This window comes from Calypte anna, chromosome 5A, assembly GCF_003957555.1.
Source record: "Calypte anna isolate BGI_N300 chromosome 5A, bCalAnn1_v1.p, whole genome shotgun sequence".
NCBI classification, from domain to species: domain Eukaryota; kingdom Metazoa; phylum Chordata; class Aves; order Apodiformes; family Trochilidae; genus Calypte; species Calypte anna.
Genome location: NC_044251.1, coordinates 10,325,134 through 10,345,474, shown reverse-complemented (window position 1 = coordinate 10,345,474; position 20,341 = coordinate 10,325,134). Strand labels below are relative to the sequence as shown.

Here is a 20,341-nt window from a genome sequence, read left to right as displayed (position 1 = left end):
TCTGTTCTGTCTGCTGTCTGTGTTGCAGTTCCTGCTGTTTAGAATGGCAATGATAAGGGATAATTGGTTTCAAGCTGTTCATGCTCTTGGGGCTTTTGTCTTGGTTGCTCTGTAGTTTTCATGAGAGTTCAGGCTGGTGCTTGTTGAAATTGTGCTCCAGCCTTGTGGAGGACATTGTGGAAGCACTTTCTAGGTAATGCTGTTCAGTCCCAGAGATTGCATGGGGACTTCAGCAGTACAGCAAACCAGTGCTTTGTTTAAAAATACTTTAGCTAATGCTTCCTCTCCTTGAGAAGAGGCAGGACAACTTATCGCTTGTAAAAGTATGAAGGATAATGGATTCAAACACTAATTTAACACTGTCTGGTATATTTTTGTTGGTTTGCTTTTCCTAGGTGAAGAGGATAATGATGTGGCTTGTACATTGTTTGCAGCTCTGGTGTTCTTTTGCAGTAAGAATAGACCATGTCTCTGGCATGTGACACAGTTCCTCAACAATAATCAAAAGGGGGAAATAGTGGGTGTAGAACCCCAAGTTGCCTTTACCATAAATATTTGAAGGAAACTGTGGGACTGTACTTTTCCTCAATATATTGCAAATTGTATATGATCTGTACAGCCAGACGTGGTTAGAATCAAACCATGATAGGTAGTTATTAGGACAAAAGTGCAGAGGTGTTGGTACTCTGTTCTCACTGTGGTCATAGCCAGTCTGTTATCTCCCTGCTAATCTGTGATTGAACACAAAACTCTTAAGATGCTGGAAAGAGGTAGGGTTTGTCCCTGTATTGTAATGCAGCTGTATAGTTCAGCCATGTACCTCTGCTGAAACTCATTGTGAGCAGGTTCTGATCATACTGTGCAGTAGCCAAATCCTGTAATGCAAATTCACAGAAAATTTCTTTCGAGCCTGACTTTTCTGTGCCCATCTGTTGTGTTTTGATTTTTTTAAAATGTTGTGAAGTAGTAGTGAGAATAGAGAAAAGCTGGGATGTAGGTGACATGGGGGAAGGAGGACTGTAAAAGCATTGCAGTGTGGTAACTACAAGAAAAAATGAACTTGTTTTCTTGTCTACCTCTTACCCCTCACCACCTTTATTTCCATCTACAGCAGCAACCTCCCCGAACACCCTGAGTCAGCAACGCGACCTGGCGCTCTTCCGAGCATTTTGTGCCATGAAGTATGCCATCTATGCTCTCTGTGTCAGTTCACACAAGCATTCCACGTGCAAAGATTGCATGCACAGCCTTCGTGGTGGTATCCCTGAAGATACAACTTCTGAAGAACCAGCAGGTGGTTGGCTTTTTTTTCAGGTAGCAAAGTCTTTGCAAACAAGTATAATGGCATTTCTTTGAGATGCTGTTACCTTTAGCAATAGGTATGTATTACCCAGTAATAGGTATGAATAAGCTATCTGCTTTGGTTTAAAATATTTCAGGTAGTTGTATTTAAAATACAGTGCAAAAATAAGGGAATATTATAAGATAGTAATAGCTCTTCTGTAAGAGCTCATGCTGTAAAATGTGTGTTATTTAAGTTTTCACATCATTGCATAGGTGATAGCGTGCATCCTGCCTCTCAGTAATGCAAATTACTTTTTTGAAATGTAAAAAGTTGAACATATATGTACTTAGTTTGTGGAGGAATGATTGGCTCTGAGCCACTGGGACAGTTCCCTCTACTAGGATTTTATTAAAGGGCAAAGGTGGGAGGAACCCCTGGAAAATGTTGTTAAGTGTTCTTTACTTTTGTTCTTTATTATACAGATTGCTCTTCAGTATTCCCTCAGTACCTTGTCAAATGTGAACAGTTCTTAAGGAGTATTCCTGCTCCTCTGCGCCTGGAGGTTTTGGAGAATATCTTCTCCTTGCTTTTTGTTTCCTACAATGACCTCCATACAGTAGAGACTCCTCTACCTGAGGACTATGCAGAGGATGATGATCTTGACACAAAGAGAACTACTCTCCCTGTAGAAGGCAGTGCTAGTCAGCAGTCTTCCACCTCAGGAAGTCCACGACGCCTCATTGAGGCTGAAAAGAAATCAGAGAAGCGTCTGCTGGCTACTGAGACAGCTCTCACAGACACCCAAGATCTTCATGACTTGATGTTAGATGGCAGAAGCTATGAAGCCTCCAGGCTGAGCTACTTAGATCTGAAACACTTCACCAGTGGTGTTACTGGATTTTTAGTGGATGACATGGCTATGGATGCCTTTCTCACATTGCTCCTCAGTCATCTGGAAGAAATTCAGAGTTCTCTCCCATGGGACTCCAGTAATGTGCTCCGTGAAGAGATGGATCTTGTTGAGTGCTTGAATCTTTCTTCAAGCAGAGATGCCTTTGGAAGTCGTGTGTTACAGTTTTCCAAATACCTTTCTGAAGCTCACTGGCGATACAAGGTGGTGATGAGTAACAGAAATGCAGGTATTGTATTTGGCACTTTCTGATATACTGACATTGTTCTAGTACAGCTGTCCAGGCAGTGGTCTCAAGATTACATTCCCTGAGCATCTTACTGAGGGAGCACATTTTGGCAGATAGGAGAGTGACCTAGTTACAGATCACCTGGTTCCTGCACAATTTTCCAGTAGGAGTGATCTCTGTTATAATCCAGAGGTTTGGGGTTTCTTTTCCTTTTCCCCCTCCCCTTTATGGACACTGCTTCAGTTTGCCTGTCCTTGTCCTGCCCCTTTGTCACAAGTTATGTTGATAGTGCAGCGATGCGTAGGGGTGCGGTGGTGGGTGATCCAGTGCAAGCCAGATAGACTCACTTTGTTTGTGGGCAGTGTTAATTTAGCCCAGTCTGGAAACATGTCAGGAACATGTATAAAATGAAGTTAGGTTATTCTGAGATGCAGCCCACTTCTCAGGAGTAGCTAGAACAACATGCCCAGGAACCTATTTTTCACCGTTCTCCATGTCATTGTCAATGGGGCAGAATCTGGTTGGAGGTGTGTGACTAGTGGAGTCCCTCAGGGGTCGGTACTGGGACCGGTGTTGTTCAATATCTTCATCAACGACTTGGATGAGGGTATAGAGTGTACCCTCAGCAAGTTTGCTGATGACACTAAGCTAGGAGGAGTGGCTGACACACCGGAAGGCCGTGCTGCCATTCAGAGAGACTTAGACAGGCTGGAGAGTTGGGCAGAGAGAAACATGATGAAGTTCAACAAGGAGAAGTGTAGAGTTTTGCATTTGGGGAAGAACAACACAATGTCCCAGTATAGGTTGGGGACTGACCTGCTGGAGAGCAGTGTAGGTGAAAGAGACCTGGGGGTCCTGGTAGACAAGAGGATGACCATGAGCCAGCAATGTGCCCTTGTGGCCAAGAAGGCCAATGGCATCCTGGGGTGCATTAGAAAGGGTGTGGTTAGTAGGTCAAGAGAGGTTCTCCTCCCCCTCTATTCTGCATTGGTGAGGCCGGACCTGGAGTATTGTGTCCAGTTCTGGGCCCCTCAGTTCAAGAAGGACAGGGAAGTGCTTGAAAGAGTCCAGCGCAGAGCTACTAAGATGATTAAGGGAGTGGAACATCTCCCTTATGAGGAAAGGCTGAGGGAGCTGGGTCTCTTTAGTCTGGAGAAAAGGAGACTGAGGGGTGACCTCATCAATGTTTTCAAATATGTAAGGGGTGAGTGTCAGGGAGATGGAGTTAGGCTTTTCTCAGTGGTGACCAGTGATAGGACAAGGGGTAATGGGTGTAAATTGGAGCATAGGAGGTTCAAGTTGAATATTCGAAAAAATTTTTTTACTGTAAGGGTGACAGAGCCCTGGAACAGGCTGCCCAGGGGGGTCGTGGAGTCTCCTTCACTGGAGACATTCAAAACCCGCTTGGACACGTTCCTGCACGATGTACTCTAGGTGGCCCTGCTCTGGCAGGGGGGGTTGGACTAGATGATCTTTCGAGGTCCCTTCTAACCCCTAGGATTCTATGATTCTATGATTCTATGATTCTATGTCTTATAATTTGTTTGCCCTTGCTGCTGTTGGATTTCTGCTTGTATTGTAATGTGGCTTGTTGTGTATCTCTGACCATCCAAAATTCACATTCCAAAAAAGATTGGGTAGTATGGACCTTATATGTTCCAAGTTTCCAAACCTGTGTCCAACTAGCTCCCAAGTCTTATCCTATAAAGGAAGGGAGATGATGAGTCTTATGTTTCAGTAGGCAGCATTCAGTGTTTACAGTGGACAGGCAGCAATTTTCTGTGGTATTCTGTACTTTTGAGGCGTGACTTCTGGCACATTTTGACAGCTGTTTGGGGAACATCTTCAGAGAAAGGTGGTGAGCTTTTCTTGACACTGTGTATCTCTTGTATTTTCTGTCTGAAGGGCTGGCACATCCATTTCTTGCTCACTTCCAGAATTGTTGACCAGGTCAGGGTTCACACTACCCTGCATTGCTGAAGAACGCAGTTGTATGGCAAAACATTTAATGATAAATCAAACCCTCTCTTTTGCTGTTTTATTTCTTACTAATTTTGCCTTGTTTCTAGCTGCTTATGTACTTGAATGATGTCTGTTTTTCTGTATAGCTAGAATAATAGAATTATTTTTAGGTTGGAAAAGACCTTAAGTACTCATCAGTGGTGTGTGGAAAGATAGTACATTCTAATCAACATTGTGTATGAATGTAAAAAACACAGTATTAATTGCATCAAAAGTGCTTCAAGGAGCTGGTTTAAACTTTACTGCCAAAGGCCTTTTATCTGAGACCAGCGGTATTTCCTTTGCCATCATACCTCTACCTATGTAGATGTATGTTCCTTAAAGTAAACAAATAACTTTATTTATGGCCTGTCCAGGTAATGGTTTTGTTTAAATGTCTCACAGAATATCAGACTGCAACTTCCAGAAGATGCTGCTCTTCAATCAGGTGCTCTAGCTTTAAGAAACGAAGTAGATCTCAAAGGTACAAAACAGGTGGGTTGAGAAAGTGGTTTGGAGAAGACATCTCTGACATGCACATAATTTTGCTGAGCTCAAAGCTTAGTGCAACTAGATTTAATCAACTACAAGTAGAGAACAATTACTTCCTTTAGTTTTCTAACTGGTTTGAATTGTCTTCATTTAGTTTTACTTGGATTTGGGTAGTTTTTCTAAAGCTCACTTGTACAACTAAAAGTTATGTCATTTTAAATTCTGGTAAGAGAAAAAGTTTTCTTACATATTCTGCTTTGGGGCAGGGGAAAACTTTGCTATTACACTACTAATTCTTCCATTTCTCGGCTATATCCAGCAATGGGTATATTTTCATATCTGTCATGGTTTAAGGCTGGGTTGGCTACTAAAGTAGCTCAGACCAGGACAGTATCACAGTTGTATCTAGGGTATGAATTTACAGGAATTTCTCGCTTAAACTGGCAGCCTGAGGAGGAAGTTGGGTTCCTCACCCTTTTTGTATTTAGCATTTAAAAGATATATCTGTTTTTTGAGTGAAATGTTACAAAATAAGAAGCCTTTTCTGCAAATCAACAGTTTTTGTATTTATCATCAACCTCAGTGATGACTTGTTTGTGAGATAGTCTTGAAGATCTTTTGCAGTTGCCTGATGTGTTATTTGCAGTAAGTTTTAATTATCTTGTCCAGAAAAAGCACATTTAATGTGTCAGCATGGATTTGTTTTCATTTTAGGTGGGAAAGAGGGAACTTCCAGTCCATCATTAGAAAGCACAAGTAGTGACCTAAGCAGCAGTACCTCAGGTATTAAACCATGAAAGCAGTTTTGCTTTGTCTTGTCAATGTGCATGATGAAGTATTTCCTTGACTAGTTAATGCAAATTGCTGCTATGTACAGGACAGAATTACAACTTTTCTCTCCTCAGAGCTCCCATTTTTCCTGACTTTTTTCTAAATAGAATAGTATATATCTCTTCTCCTGGAATAAGAAAATTGGGTTTTTCTTGATATTTTTGTCTTGCAGGAAACAGTGTGCAATGTAGTAATGTGAAAACAATCAAAAAAGCTAATCAGCTTTTTTGCTGGTAGTCATGTAACCCAAAGCAGGCTTAGGCATGCCACGTTAATGTAATAAATGCAATACTTAAGACTTTATCCATATTGAAGCAGTTTCCCAGCACTGTATTCATATTATGTAGCCACTGAACAGCATTATGTTTGAATGAGACCCAAGCTGAAACTTCTGACCAAATAGTGAAATACTACAAAAATTCTTAAAGTTTTTATGTTGACCTCTTTACCCTAAAGCTTGCTTGTGACTCTGCTCCTATGTTTTTGTGTTAAATATGTGAAATAATGTTATCTGATATTTGGCTGCTGTTGAGCAATTTTATTTTCTGTAATAGCATACTGATTAATCCCATTGTCATGCAGAGGGAAGTACCAGTAATGGGTCGGGCTCAAGTGATGTGGAAACCAGGGTGAGACCACAAAAGCAAAATCCCCTCATTCCTATGATGCTCGCCCCACCAGAATCACTACTAGTTTCTTGTGTTTTGAGAGGAAACTTTGTAGAAGCCCATCAGGTAAATAAGCTGCATGTATTTTGTAAATTTAAAAATCTAATTTGATACTGACATTTGTGGTTATTGTAGCTGAGGAAATTTCTACTCCTGTATTATCAAGAACAGGGCTGAAGCATCTGCATTCAGAGTGGACGGAGTCTCTTCAACAGTAGAAAGAAGTGAAAAGAACAAAGATAATCCAAACCAACATCCCAAGGATGGTTTTTGGTTTTTTCCTTGTTATATAAAAATGCCTTCTTTAAGTCTGGGTTCTCAAGGCATGAAGATGTTTGATCAGAGCTACCCAAGCTTAGTGTTTCAAACAAATGAAGAACAAGGGCTCAAGTGAAGCTTTGTGAGGAAGCAGCATCTGAACTGCTTACTCTGTAGTCAGTAAATCCACACCATGACAATCTGCCAGTTGTCTGCTCAGCAGGAACATGCAAATATATTCCTCACCCACAGCAAAGCCAAAGTGGTAATTACATTTATTTGGAGGAGGTATGTTTTGAGGCTAAGTTCATAGTACTGAAAACAGGCAGGAGGACTTTAAATTGATAGTCTGCACATCTGTAGTTCTTCCCTCACAGCTGTGCATACCTGTCCTCTGTGTGGCTTCTGGGCCAATCAGTGATTGGATTCTCTGGAAAAAGCTGTGACCTGGCTGAGTTTCAGACAGTGATATTGGAGCAGTTAATGCCACTGAAGGGTTGCACAAGCAGCAGGTTACTGCTCAGCTCATTAGTTCTGTCTGACGTCAAGTGTGCCATTTCATTTTTCCCTACTTGAAGGGCCAAAAAAAGCATTTGTTTTGCTTTGTTACTTTTGAATTTCAGCATCCCTGTTGATAAAGAATTCAAGCTTGATTTATGTTCTGTTGCTGGACTGATAATAGGAATTTGCACAGCTGTGCTTATCCTGTGTTTAAATTCCTTGCTGAATAAGAACTTGTTTTAAATAGTTTATTTTGGAGGCCCAACTTGATAAGACTTTCACAGTGTATAGAAGTCATGAGTCACTCTGAAAGGTGTGGTTGACAAAAATTAATTCAAATAATAGCAGAGCTGTCTAAAAATAGTTGAAAAATGCCTGCAAGGTCCTGTCTTTCAGATATTTAAAGGTCTCAAAGAAACCAACCATGCTGTGTCTGTGGGGGTGTTTTCAGTTCAAATATCTCTTTGTTGTTTTATTTTAAATTCCCTTATCTCTTCTGAAAACCTCCAGATCTCTTTGACCTTTGAAAATGTCTTTTGACATGTTCTGTATTTACCTCTATTTCTTTTTTTTTTTTTTTTTGAAAGGTGGCTTTGATGTTTAATTTGGATACGTCACCTTGCTATGGTGAATTGGTTTTCATGGAGCGCTACCAAGAGGCGGTACGAGAAATGGCAAGGGTGGAGCACAACATTGAGAATCAGGCATCGAATGGCACTGGAGGCATCAAGAAATCTGGCAGTGGCCGTTCAACACTGCAAGCTATTGGGAATGCAGCAGCAGCTGGTAAGGGCTGTGGTTTTCAGTTATCACAAAAGATGAGGAATAAATGGAAAACATGAATAAGCAATTTGAGTTCTGCCCTAATGAGTGCAGCAGTTGTTCAGAAGACTTATAAGGAGACTAAGAATGCTGATATTTGCCATTGATGCCCATTAGTTTTATCCATTCTGCAGTCATTGGTCCATACAGCAGGTCACCTAGTGAATTATTTTCTTAAAGGATTAGAGAATAATTATCTGTGACAGGATCAAAGATAAGTATGCTGCTTAATTAGCAATTCTGTCTTTTGCTGGCACGTGTAGGTATGGTGTTTTATTCCATCTCGGACGTTACTGATAAATTGCTTGCAACCTCTGGAAGTCTTGCCCCTACTCTACAAGAAAACTTCTGGAACAGCAACATCCAGCTGGAACACACTGATCCTCTGCGAGAGGTCCTTGAGGACCTCAGTCCTTCAGCAATGGCAGCATTTGACCTAGCTTGTACTCAGTGTCATCTTTGGAAGACATGCAAACAGCTTTTGGAAACAGCAGAAAGAAGACTGTACAGCAGTCTTGAATCTCGGGGTAGGCTTTTGATTTTGTGTTTAATAACAGTCCTGGGAGTGGAAAATGCCTTTTGGTGCTATGTTTTTTGTGCTAGCACCTGATTCTTAATTAAATCTCTTTTAATACTTTCATGTTAGTTTCTCCTTTTTCCACTCATAATTTTTATTTTGTGTCCCTTTTGCACAATGACTTTTCCAGGCCACCGACCTGACTTTGTTTTATTGCACTCTGAAGGTGTAAAAGGTTTCCCAGCAGTTCTTCAGCAAATAAGTAAAATTCTCAACTATTCCTGTGCATCCCAAGGTCAGTCCAAGCCAGGTAGTGTACTTTGCTGAGAAGATTTTCTCTTGGAATGTGCTTAAATCAAATTCTTTCTTTCTCTTGCAATGGAAAAGTTTAACTTTCCATTTTTAAGCTTAGTATTTAAAACAAAAAACAAAAAGAGACACCCAAGCTCAATTCTAAATAAACTGAAGCACTCTGAATTTGGCAAACTAATTTTATTATAATAGAGTTTTGGTTCTGTAGGCTTTTTTTCCATACAAAAATATTTGTCATTGTTATAATTGCTGTTTCTTTTCCCTCTTTGCAGAGGTCTCAGATGAGAAAATGGGGAGTCATTTTCGATGCAGCATAGTAGATCTTCTGCAAGCTTGTTACCCTGTCTTGACTGAAGAAAGTATTACCAATGAAATAATTTTATCACAAAATCTGGATCAAATCCTAAAAGCACTGACTCAAGTTGAATGTTCCTTGGGTGAGTTTTCTGATCGTGAAGACTGACAAATGGATCTAAATTTTTGTTTTGGCCTGTTGAGGCAACTGTGAATCAAGTAGTAATGCTCTTTGATGTATGCATAAATATACAATTTCTGAAACATAAATGCAAAATGTAAATTATCTGTTAATTCTTATATTCTGAGCATTTGTTTTTAGAGCTAAAATTGTGAACTTGCTAGAGAAGAAAGTAAAATATCATTGTGTACAGCTGAGGTTATTATTTGTCCTACTTTTCTTCAGTTTTAGCAAGGAATTTTTAAAGTGTATTTTAACCTGACAGCTTGTAGATAATGAGGTGTATCCTTACTGTTGCTTTTTTTAAACAAGAAGGTGATAAACTTGTAGAATTATTGTAGAATATGTTCCAATATGTTCCAATTTTCGTATTGCTTCATGAAACATCTCCCTTTCTGAAGAAGTCTTCTACAGATGCCTTTTTGCAGACCTTTCTTTGTTATATAGCACTGGGGTGGTTTATTATAGCAGCTTTTTGCTTCCTCCACCAAATTTCTAAATGGCATATAGGTGTTTGTTAAATATTTAAAGATATCTGTATGTTTAACGAGCAAAAATTTAGGAGAGATCTGAGGGCTGAATGTTACAGAGCACTAGGACTGGTCAACAGCTGTGGTTTAAAATAAGTTTTTGTAAATGACACAAAATTAAATATATGTTAGACCTGCTTAAATATATTTCTCATTTGTTGAAGGTGTGGTTACCTATTTAGATGACTTTTTTTTTTTCTGTTGTGAAAATTTCTCTTGCTTTCAGTAAAATTATAATACCCAGACCAAGGTCTAGCTACAGAGGGGAAATTAGGCTGAAGCAGTATCTATCCCTCTCCCTGCCACCTTTCTTTTTTTTTCCTCCACCTCTCCTCTTTCTTTTTGGTGTTTCATACTTAAATATTGGATGTATCTCTGTCCTTTTAAACCAGATTCTAAAGGGAGTGTGCTTGGAACCTTGGTGGAACAGGCCTCTCTGAAACCTGTGGAGCTGGAAAAGCACCTGGTTTGGAATCAAACACAGCTCCTGCTGAGGACCCTTGACCAACATGTCCAAACCATGCCAGAGAGCAACACACAGACAAACTTTGTGAAGGCCTTCTTTGACTACATCACCACACTGGCTGCTGTTGTGTTACGAAGCCTGAACACAGACCTAGGTGAGGGATTTCTGCTGGAAAGGCTGAGCCAAGGTGAAAGTATCCCAATTGTGTCTGGCCTGATTCTTTAAAGCATTAGTGCAGAAATTGTTCCTTGCCAAATGTACCTACTACCTGTGCATAGTCAGATCTTTTTATGTCAGCTGATTATTAGACTGCTTATAAAAATTTTATTTCTAAGCAACTCTGCCACCCATGGCTAACATAAAAGTAGCTCATGGCAGTAGGAAATTGAGAACAGAAATGTTTAGCTACTGACACAGATTTTGCACTTTGTTTAGACAAAACAAGCGATCCCTGACCTCCAAAATTCTGATCACTTCCCTGTAAGCCAAGATTGCTGTATTTGATTGATTTATATATCCAGTGGATCAACATGTTGTGCACTTTTCAGTTCCCTTAGGGGCAACCAGCACCCTGCTGCTCCACAGGGATAAAAAGACAGTGTGTAGAATGCTGTGCAGAGGCAGCCAGGCAGAATTTTTTTATACTATCAGCATATGATGGCAGTCCATGAAAAGAAATGCACCATCAGCATATTAAACTGTCAGAGAAGAATAGTTCACTGTGCTAGGAGAAAAAAAACACTTGTCTGTTTTTTTAAATTTTACACTAATTGAGCTGCACTAATGTAAAATACCACAGCACTGATTTTCAGAGAATGCTTTCCCAAGAGGATAAGAAAAAAGGGCAAAGATCTGTTTTTCAGACATGCTGGTTCAGCTCAGGTCACTATCATGCCAACTGTAACTTCTATGTGGACATGATTCAGTCTTCCTTGACTGCCTACCGAAGCAAAAAAAAAAAGCACAATATTTAATGGATGAGTAAATTTTGGGGAAATGTTTTATTACTGAAATATAAAAGGAAAAGTAAGCTCACGTGAGTCTGTTCAGAGTTACTCAGCAGAACTCAGTAGCTGTAAATCTCTGAATTCTGTCTCCCTTTACTCACTTTGACTTAAATAGAGCATGGACTCATTAATCTATATCCAAAGACTCCCCAGAAACCAATTTTGTCTCTCCCCACAGATACATGTTTTGGTGAAAGTTTGAACTGTTGATAAACTATTTGAACCTAGATCTCACTTAAAGGCCAAAGACTTCTCAGTATGCCTCTTTTGGTGATAGAATCAGCAAAATGTGAGCCAGTGGTTTGAAGTTTGAGGGGTATATCATAATCACAAATACCTTGCAGCTAACTTTGGATTTTGCTTCACTAATGTGAACATAGACCTCTGTGAATATAGTCAGAGGTTCAGACTCAGGCTCTTAAAATCTGTGTTCCTAAAATAAGACTCAGTGTATTCAGCTAATATGTGAGTATGTGTTTGTCTTACAATAAATGTTCTGATTTTTTTTTTTTAAAGATACATCTTCAGAAGTGAAAGTAGGGAACCCTTTCATATTGTTACAGCAGAGTCCATCTCAGCTGCTTTCACAGCTTGTGTTTGACAGACAGGTTCATCCTGACAGGTTAGTGCTTTTCAGATTATACTTGTTTAGGTTATTTTGGTGTTGGGACCAAGGGATTTTGGACCTCAGCCAGGATTGAACAATACTCTGGCTACTCAATACAGCTAGAAAATATCCTGCTCTGTCCCACCAGCTACTCACTTAAAGCTGCAAGAATTGGTGTGCAGGGAGAAGCTTAGTGGGTGGTTTCTCTACCAACCTGAAGATTTTCATGGGTAAAGTGTGGCTTTATATTTTTAACAGTTACTCTCTGTTGTGAAAAGAGAGTACATTTATGTGTATTTTTTAATTGCACGTGTGTCAGCTCAGAACATTGGACTTGCAACTTAGCAACTTAATAATAAAAAATAGACCAGAATGGACACAGCTCTTGGCCTGATCAGTAAACTGTCTAAGGTCCTTCCATCACAATTTACTAAATTAGGCTGGCATGGAAAATGTCTGATTTGACAAAGTAGCTCTTAAAAAATGAGCTCTAACTGCAGATCATTTCAGTATGTCACATTTAAGTAGAAGTCAGTGTTTGAGGAGTAAGTTCCTTTTCTTTAAAGGAATGGCAGCATAAGCTTCTGAGTTATTGATGTGCTGTATGCATTTTTTTCATGAAAAAAACCCACCCAACAACAAACAAACACCCAGTAAACACGGGATATCTGCTCTTCCCCTGTATGTCCCTTTGAAGAATACTAGGGGCCTTGTGTTCACAAAACATATAGAAGATGTATGAAAATATGTAATTCTGAAGTCTCTTTAATATGTGTTGGGTAAAATGGTTCTGTTTTCAATCCTGCAGGCTTTCTTCTCTCTTGGCTAAGGAAGAGTTGAACTTGAATGTGCAGCAAGTTATTGTTAACTGTTGCTGTGAACCACTGTCCTTGTGCAGTGCAAGGCAAAATAGTCAGGCAAAGTCTCTTCTGACAAACATCAGCAACTTAGCACACCAGTGTGCCTACCACTGCCTGCCAGATGTTGAAATACCTATGCACAATTCTGCAGTGACCTGTGAGGAAATCTCCACTCAGGCTCCATCCTCTGTGAATGACTTGAGCCAGCACACACTCACTGCCTCCTCCCTGGACTTCCTAAAGTCTCAGTCAAAGCTAATGGCCACAGTGGCATGTCTAAGTGCATCTAATATACAGAAAATAACCAAATCAAGTTTATCTTGGATGGAGTTTCGGGGCAAGCGGGAGGTGCCCTTAGGTTTGGAACAGATTTCCAGGGAGTGTGAGGCATTGTTGAAGGAGTTCCCAATACTGGAACGATTTCTTCTTGCTATGTTTGAACCACTTCAGAATCAACAAGAGGAAGGTGGCAATTTGGCTACTGTCTTCTCTGGCAAGAAGTACATGTCTCTGGTTCTTCTAGGACTGCATTCCAGCACGTCTGTTAAGGTATTAATGGGAGTCTTTGAACAAGCTCTTGCTGCAAAGGATTGGGATAGAGCTGTGAAAGTCTTGGATCTGTACAGTCAGGATTTGGATGAAGTGGTCAAAGTGAAGGATGCTGTTCTGAGCTGTGCAGCTGCTGAAGGTAAGAAGGATTAAGTCAGCCTTTTGTTCTTTGTTTTGGTTAGGTTTTTGGGGATTTTTTTTGTTGTTGTTTGTTTATATTTGAAGGACAAACAGAGCCTGAATCAGGAGATGGAAACCAATGTAGTGGTCCTTGGGTAAATCCAGACAGAAACAGACCCCTTCCTTCTCTTCTTCCTGAATTTGCTTTCTCTGATGGCATAGTTTCTGCATTGCAAATGTGCACATTCTGATCAATTTAGTACAATGTAAATGCATCTGTGATGTTATTTGTATGTGAACAGCTGAATAGATCAGGAAAAATTATCATTGGTTACTTCCCAAGAATGCGATTCTTGGGATGAGTCTAGCATAGTTTTTTCAGCACTGTACTGTTTGGTTGTTATTTTTGGTGATGGGGTCCATTGAGAATAAGGATTTTTTGAATTTTCTGAATTACAGAAACTGTGTTTCAGACTAGTGCTTTGTTTCCTCCACAGATAAGGATGGTTGGCAATACTTGTTCCAAGTAAAGAATGCGATGTTGAGAAGCAGGCTGGCCTTGCGCTGTCTGGACAAATGGCCCCTTGAGGCCTGTTTGGAAATCCTATCTTATTGCATTTCTGACTTGGTCATAACCAGTGAATTAAAAGCAAGTCTGCAGAGCAGAAAGAAAGAACTTCAGGTTTATCAAAAGGTACAAAGTAATTATTTAAGTAACCAACAAGATGAAATGGGAAGCAGGGAGGAAATATACTTGCTCTTTGAAAAGATTTTAGGTCTTGGGGTTTTTTTTCTTTTTTTGATCATCACAGCTTTTCAAGTGTTTCTTCCAAGACAGTTCATGGGTTTTTCATGTAACCAATTCACACTCTGCTTCCATTCTTCATAACTTTTCCACTCTCCTATTAGCATTCTGGCCTGCAAACACAATTAGATGTTATAAACATTTTGTATGAGCCTGCTTTTTTTGCTAGGTGTTTGTTTCTCCACTCTACACAAATGCTAGAGCTTCTCAAAGCTTTCCATGCAATTCATCAGTTTATCAGCTTGAGAAGTGCAGAGATACTTAATCATGGTGTACAAGAGTAGTTGTCCAACAAGTGTGTCTGTATTGCAGTCAGTTCTTCTAACTGCAGGGTTGTGCAGACACCCAAGTGAAGTCAGGCTAGGTGGGCTGTAGTTCAGCATAAGTGGAAAAATCAGAGCAAAAACAGGAGTTATAAATCCCTGCTGGACTACAACTGGTGGTGGTTCTCTTAACTGGCAGTTACCTCAGTTGTGTCTCTGGTAAGTGCCAGCAATGTCTGCATCAAATGTGTAATATTTAATCCATAATTATTGCCACCTAGTCTTTTTAAAAACTTCTCTTATACATGTGCTTTATAGACTCATGCTTCTGAGAAAATTGCATGTCAGATTTGGAGTGCAAGTGCATTGCATCATCCCAGAAAAGGGCTAGAGATGGGTCTTCTTTTTGACTTTTTTTCTTTGTATGAAACATCTCTTGATGTGATCAGCTCAGCTGTTTTATGAGATTTAATGGTTATTGTTGATAAAGCTTCTAAAATTTGTGCTATCCTAATTCTAACTTTTTCAGATTTTGAATGTGCAGAATGAATCGTTGTGGAACAACTGGCAGGATCTGAAAAAAGCCTGCACTGATGACCCCCAGACTGTCATGAATATCATTCTGAAAGCAAAGGTCAGGCATTTTCAAATTAATTCTGTTGAATTAGAATGTGTTAAACTTTGAATAGATAAAATTTATTGACATAGCATTTTAAAATCTCAGTGAATAGACATTACCTTGGGAGGAAGGATTTTGTGCTATGGAAACAAATAGACATCTCTGTTTAATGACAAGATTTACGTGTAGTTAATAAGATACAACCTGTTCTTTTTTTGTGGAATTTTGAAGTCATTAATAGCATGACTTTTAGCATAATACAGGCATGACTATTATGTAAGTACTAATATTGTGGACCTGGCTGGCTTTAAGAGTCTCTCTAATAAGACAACTTGCTTACTGCAAGATGAGAAGGCATTCTTAATGGACACTGGACCTGACAAAATTGACTATCATCTTCATGGGAGAGGAGTCTAACTTGCAGAATTTCATGAGAATTTGGTCAGAACATTGGGTGAAACAGCTGTGTCAGAGGTGGGGAGAAGGTAGAGTGTCTTTCCTTTAATTTTTTATTTTTACTTAAAAAAAAATCTTTAGGATTATGAATTGTGTGAGGAATGGGTGCAGTTGTATCCTGTCCCAAGAGAAGACTTAATCAACCTTCACCGTGAGCACCTTATCTACTTGCTGGAGGTGGGAGACATGGAGAAAGCTTTGCAGGTAATGGCAGATTTTCAGCCTTACACCCTTGTCAAATGAGAACTGGTTTCTTTGCTGCTTTTGTGGCCTTTTTAATTCCCTCCTGAAGAGATGCTGTTTACTTAGATATGCTTTTAGGGTCTTGGCTCTCCCCTTTTCTACATAAGTGAAAATCCAGTTTGGCAACCAAATCCAGTGGATTGGCAAACTGGATTGGCAAACCAATCCAGTTTGGACCTAATAGCATAAACATCACTTACATGGGAATACAAAGCTCCTTTTATTTGAAAAATCATTACAAAGCATTTTGGTACTGCATAAGCAGAAGAAACAGAAGTGCAACTAATAACAGAAAGTTGGTCAGTTGTGCTTTAATGCTCAGATAAGTGAGCATTTAATAATATGCATTTAATTTAATAATCATTTAATAATAATGGTTTTAATAATTATGGAGCTGTTGCTGATAACAGAGTGTAAAATAAAGTGCAGGCTCTTTCAGACTATATGGCTTTGAGAATTTTCTGAAAGCAAAGGAGGACCTTCTCATCACCACAGCTTCTGTCCCATTTTTTACTTGATTTTTCTTTTTATTTAATTTAAAAAACATTTTGATTAATAAATGGAACAAATAGGCAAGAAGTAGTCTATAAATGGATTACCTAAGTCATCCTTTTTATGTAAGACACTTGTGCAAGTTAATTTGCTTGCTGGACCATTGTACTGCAATAATCTTTGCTGGACTTGCCTGCTACAAAGGCTGATTTCCAGGAATGTAATATGGATTCACTGTGTTTTGTTTGCATTTGTAGCTTCTACAAAGAATTGAAGACCCTGGTATTTGCCTTGCAATCAGTGAACAGTCCCTTGACCAGCGTCCAAACTTGGCAGCCTCTCACTTCCTGGCTGATTACCTCACAGCTCACTTCTATGCAAACCTGACAACAGCACGTCGGAATGAAATCCAGGCACTCTATATGGGATCAAAGGTGAGTAAAGCTCCTGCATTATGGGCTTAATGGCAATATGTAATTATGTAAGTAATTCTATAATACATAACATGCACGTAAAATATGAAGTCTTTAGAATTGACCAGAGCATTCTCACCATATCAGGTTTAAGGTCCTGAATCTCAGGATCCAAAGGAAGGTTTGAGATGGCTTAAAACTCCTCTTCCTCTTCTCCATCTTTGCAGTTCCTGTATTATGAACCAGTTGTAGCTCCCAACGTGAACAGAGCAGTCTTGTTATTTGTGCTGTTGAGAGTGGAGGAATGCGCAGACTAAAAGCTGGGGTGGGGTTGGGGAGTTGGTATAAAATAAAATTGCCGTCTTTGTCAGGACAGTTGCTACCTTTATCTCAGTGAAAAAGCAATTTCTGTGTCAGAAACACCAAGTGTCCTTCCTGTGTGGTACTATAAATAAATTCTTGCCTGTATAGTGGTATTTGACAGTTTACATGGCGTGTTTCTCCCAGGTGACTTCCAGAAGTAAATACCAGTTTTCTTTTTAGGTGGCTGCTGCCTTTACAGAATGCATACAGATTCTGGATTCAGCTTGGGAACAGATGTGTTTACTGGTAGATTACTTTAGGCAATTGTGTTATACATAAAAAAATGCAGTGCTTTTGGTAATGGATACTGTTTTGTAGGACTACAGAAAGCATCTTGCTCCAGTGTCCCACAATAGGATGTTGCTTCAAATATGGGCTTCCTGTTTTCCTTGTCTGTTTTGAAGATGTGATTTAGGTTGAAAATGTCCATATTAACTGAGCATCTTTAGAAGAGTTGCTCTTAATTTCTTCTCTTGGCACTTCCTAAAAGGATGTGAGGATAAGGATTGTTCCTTTTATAAGCTTATTTTAGTAAGACAAGGTGCTCTACCCTGCTGCAACATACCTGTCACAGGGTAACAATGCACTTTCCCCTCATGTAAGCTAAATGATTTCTGCAAATCTGCTCAGTAATTCTGTAACAGAAATAGCAATAGCTCTGAGAAGTTCCACATAATATTTTTTGACCTCTGTATGTTGTTCCATTAGTTGCATAAGCTACTGAGCTAGTTTCTTGCCTTTATTCTCACAGAAGCACAGATGTAGAGGTGTATAATTTTAACATAGGCTTTTTTCCTTATGTCTTAGGTGCTGCTGACTCTTCCTGAGCTCTCCCGTGGTAACTACTTCCACCTCTCCTCCAGACCACTGCTCATGGTGGAACAGCTCCTCATGAATATGAAGGTGGACTGGGTAGCTGTTGCTGTGCAGACACTGCACCAACTCTTAGCTGAACAGGAAATTGGTTTTAGTGTAGAAGACATTGACAATTTACTTTCCAAGTATGCAGAAAAAGCACTCCACTTCCCTTTCGCATTAAAAGAAAAGAGATCAGGTGACTGTCTGTAAGAATGCTGTTTTTCACTTTGGAAAGAAAGGCAAATTTCCCACCAGAATCCTTTCACCACTTGTGCCACAGCATTTGTAGATGTGTGTCTCTAGTATCTCTGTAGACAAGAGCATGTTCTTAAAGTCTTTACCTTTCTTGCCAGTAGATGTACTCAGACACCAACAGCTTCAAAGTTTTTCTGACTCTATTCTGCTGCTTTTTGGAGTCTCTTCTTATATGATAGTGTTCAATGTTTTTTCCTTCCTGTATAACATGAAGTCACTGCTGACTTAAGCAGTTCTAAAACCTTCAGCCAGCTGCATCTTCCCAAAAAATGAATGGGGATTTGATCTCCCATAGTCTTTCCTCCTAGCAGAGTCCTGTTCCTTTTCTTATGTGAAAGGCTTAAACTTGTGGTTCTATTTAACGTTCTCAGAACACCTCCCCTTTCTTGTTTTCCAATCCCTTCTTATCCATGTTGTCTTTGATTCTTCTGCATCTGGCTCTCTCAAGGGTTTTAGAACTGAAACAGCAGAGGGGGCTGCAGATCAAATCCAGTGCTTTTGTTTCAGTGCATTAAAAGCACATGGTGTGTGTACGTATCTATTTGTACCTACAAATATGGTACCAGCTTGTTTTATGCCAGTTTCCAAATGCTGATTTCATTTCATGATCTAAAGATGCAGGTCTTGCTAGCATAAAAGCATCAAACTTATCTTTTTCTGCCACATGACCTATAACTTTTTTAATATGTTCCTGCAAGTGCTACGTGAAGCTTTTAATATTTGTCATGAACATCTTGTGTCAACTAATTGTTCTCACATCTGTTATTTAATCTCTGCTCTATTATTCCTGTTCCTATCAGCAGTCCATTACTTTGAGGACCCCTTCCTCTCTGTTTTAGGTCATTGAATTTTACCAGTTTGCAATTGCTGTGGACTAGTTTTCATGAAAACATCATTGTGATTATATATTCAGTCCCATTTTGTGCTGACATTCGTACATACTTTTGTGAATGAATTCCTTTAATCTTTGTAAAAACAGGTAGATACATGACCAGTATGGTTCTCTTAATTTTTTTTTCTTCTTCTTTCTTCCCTTTGTCCTAGATTCTCTGATATGTATCCAAGAAACTTTCAATCAAGTATTGGAGTGTGAAGTACAGTCTAAATCGGGATCATCAGAACTGTCTCCTGGCAGCTTTACTGGTTAGGTTTAAGACCTTGGTGCCATGTTCTTTCAACCTGTTGATATTTGGTTTATCCCCCATATCTGTGTATCCCTCTGCTTAACAGTATCTTGGGTCACAGTTAGTGCAGGTCTATACGGCTGGTTGCTTTGGGCCCAGTTAAATGAAAATCTAAAGGGAGCCAAGAAGTGTGTGGCTTTGTGATTTGGTAGGTATCTAGGAAATGTCTGAAAAGTCAGCTCAAAGCTTTCTCATTCCAGACCCTACAGAAAAATACAAGTCTGAGCAAACTATAGGAAAAAAACCTAAAAAAAAATATGGACTACATCTGCAGGAAAAAAACAAAACCAAAAACTTACCTCTTTGCCACAGCTAGGCTGCTAGTGGATTAATGCTGCTGCAGGTTAATCTTTCTGTGTATTGACTTATGTACTCTCTCTTCTTTGCTCAGTAACTATTTTTTTGTTCTTAAATTTGATTTTACAGTAGTATACTTGTGCTGCATTTTTGCACCATTTTTTCTGGTCCTTGAATTTATTTTTTTGTAGTGTTCCTCTTGTGACCAGAGGGAATAGTTTTGTATTGTCTGAGAGGGCTTTACCGTCCTCAAACACAAATAAACAGAGACAAAATAATTTGTCAAAATAACAAAAATATTTGTGGCTTAAAAATAACCACAAATCATTCTGTAAGTGCCACTCAGCATTTGATGCAAGAGATGCACTCTTTGGAGGATATATGTTGTGAGACACACAGTCAGAGCTCTCAGGGAATGACTAGAAAAGGATACCCTCAGATCTTCTTAGCAAGTGGTGGACCTGAACCAGAGCCACACAGTGATATTCTGATCTACAATTTAGGGTGTCTGAACTGTTCTCTGGTTCTGTATCCTGAACTGAAGAATCTTGCTTTGCCCACATGAAGTGACAGCAGTGTGTTGGATTGGGCTGTGTAGCTCTTCATTTTTTCTTGTAATGGTCAGCTTGCAATTCCAACAATTATCTGTGTTG

At 39.5% G+C, this 20,341-nt stretch overlaps 1 protein-coding gene across 2 annotated transcripts in view; it reads left to right on the top strand.

Moving 5' to 3' along the window:
• The window catches only part of ZFYVE26 (zinc finger FYVE-type containing 26), a 51,207-nt gene that overhangs the window by 11,450 nt on the left and 19,416 nt on the right, over positions 1-20,341 (top strand). Inside the window, exons 10-27 of one of the 2 annotated variants that reach the window (XM_030451965.1) lie at positions 1,112-1,294; positions 1,768-2,424; positions 4,831-4,920; positions 5,632-5,700; positions 6,331-6,482; positions 7,763-7,961; positions 8,261-8,524; positions 8,705-8,824; positions 9,099-9,263; positions 10,224-10,484; positions 11,821-11,926; positions 12,720-13,459; positions 13,938-14,134; positions 15,038-15,142; positions 15,665-15,787; positions 16,576-16,752; positions 17,902-18,148; positions 19,252-19,350. In XM_030451965.1, coding sequence (XP_030307825.1) covers positions 1,112-1,294; positions 1,768-2,424; positions 4,831-4,920; positions 5,632-5,700; positions 6,331-6,482; positions 7,763-7,961; positions 8,261-8,524; positions 8,705-8,824; positions 9,099-9,263; positions 10,224-10,484; positions 11,821-11,926; positions 12,720-13,459; positions 13,938-14,134; positions 15,038-15,142; positions 15,665-15,787; positions 16,576-16,752; positions 17,902-18,148; positions 19,252-19,350 — 3,954 coding nt within the window. The remainder of the gene's footprint in view (positions 1-1,111; positions 1,295-1,767; positions 2,425-4,830; positions 4,921-5,631; positions 5,701-6,330; positions 6,483-7,762; positions 7,962-8,260; positions 8,525-8,704; positions 8,825-9,098; positions 9,264-10,223; positions 10,485-11,820; positions 11,927-12,719; positions 13,460-13,937; positions 14,135-15,037; positions 15,143-15,664; positions 15,788-16,575; positions 16,753-17,901; positions 18,149-19,251; positions 19,351-20,341) is intronic. The other variant, XM_030451966.1, reaches the window with a different exon arrangement.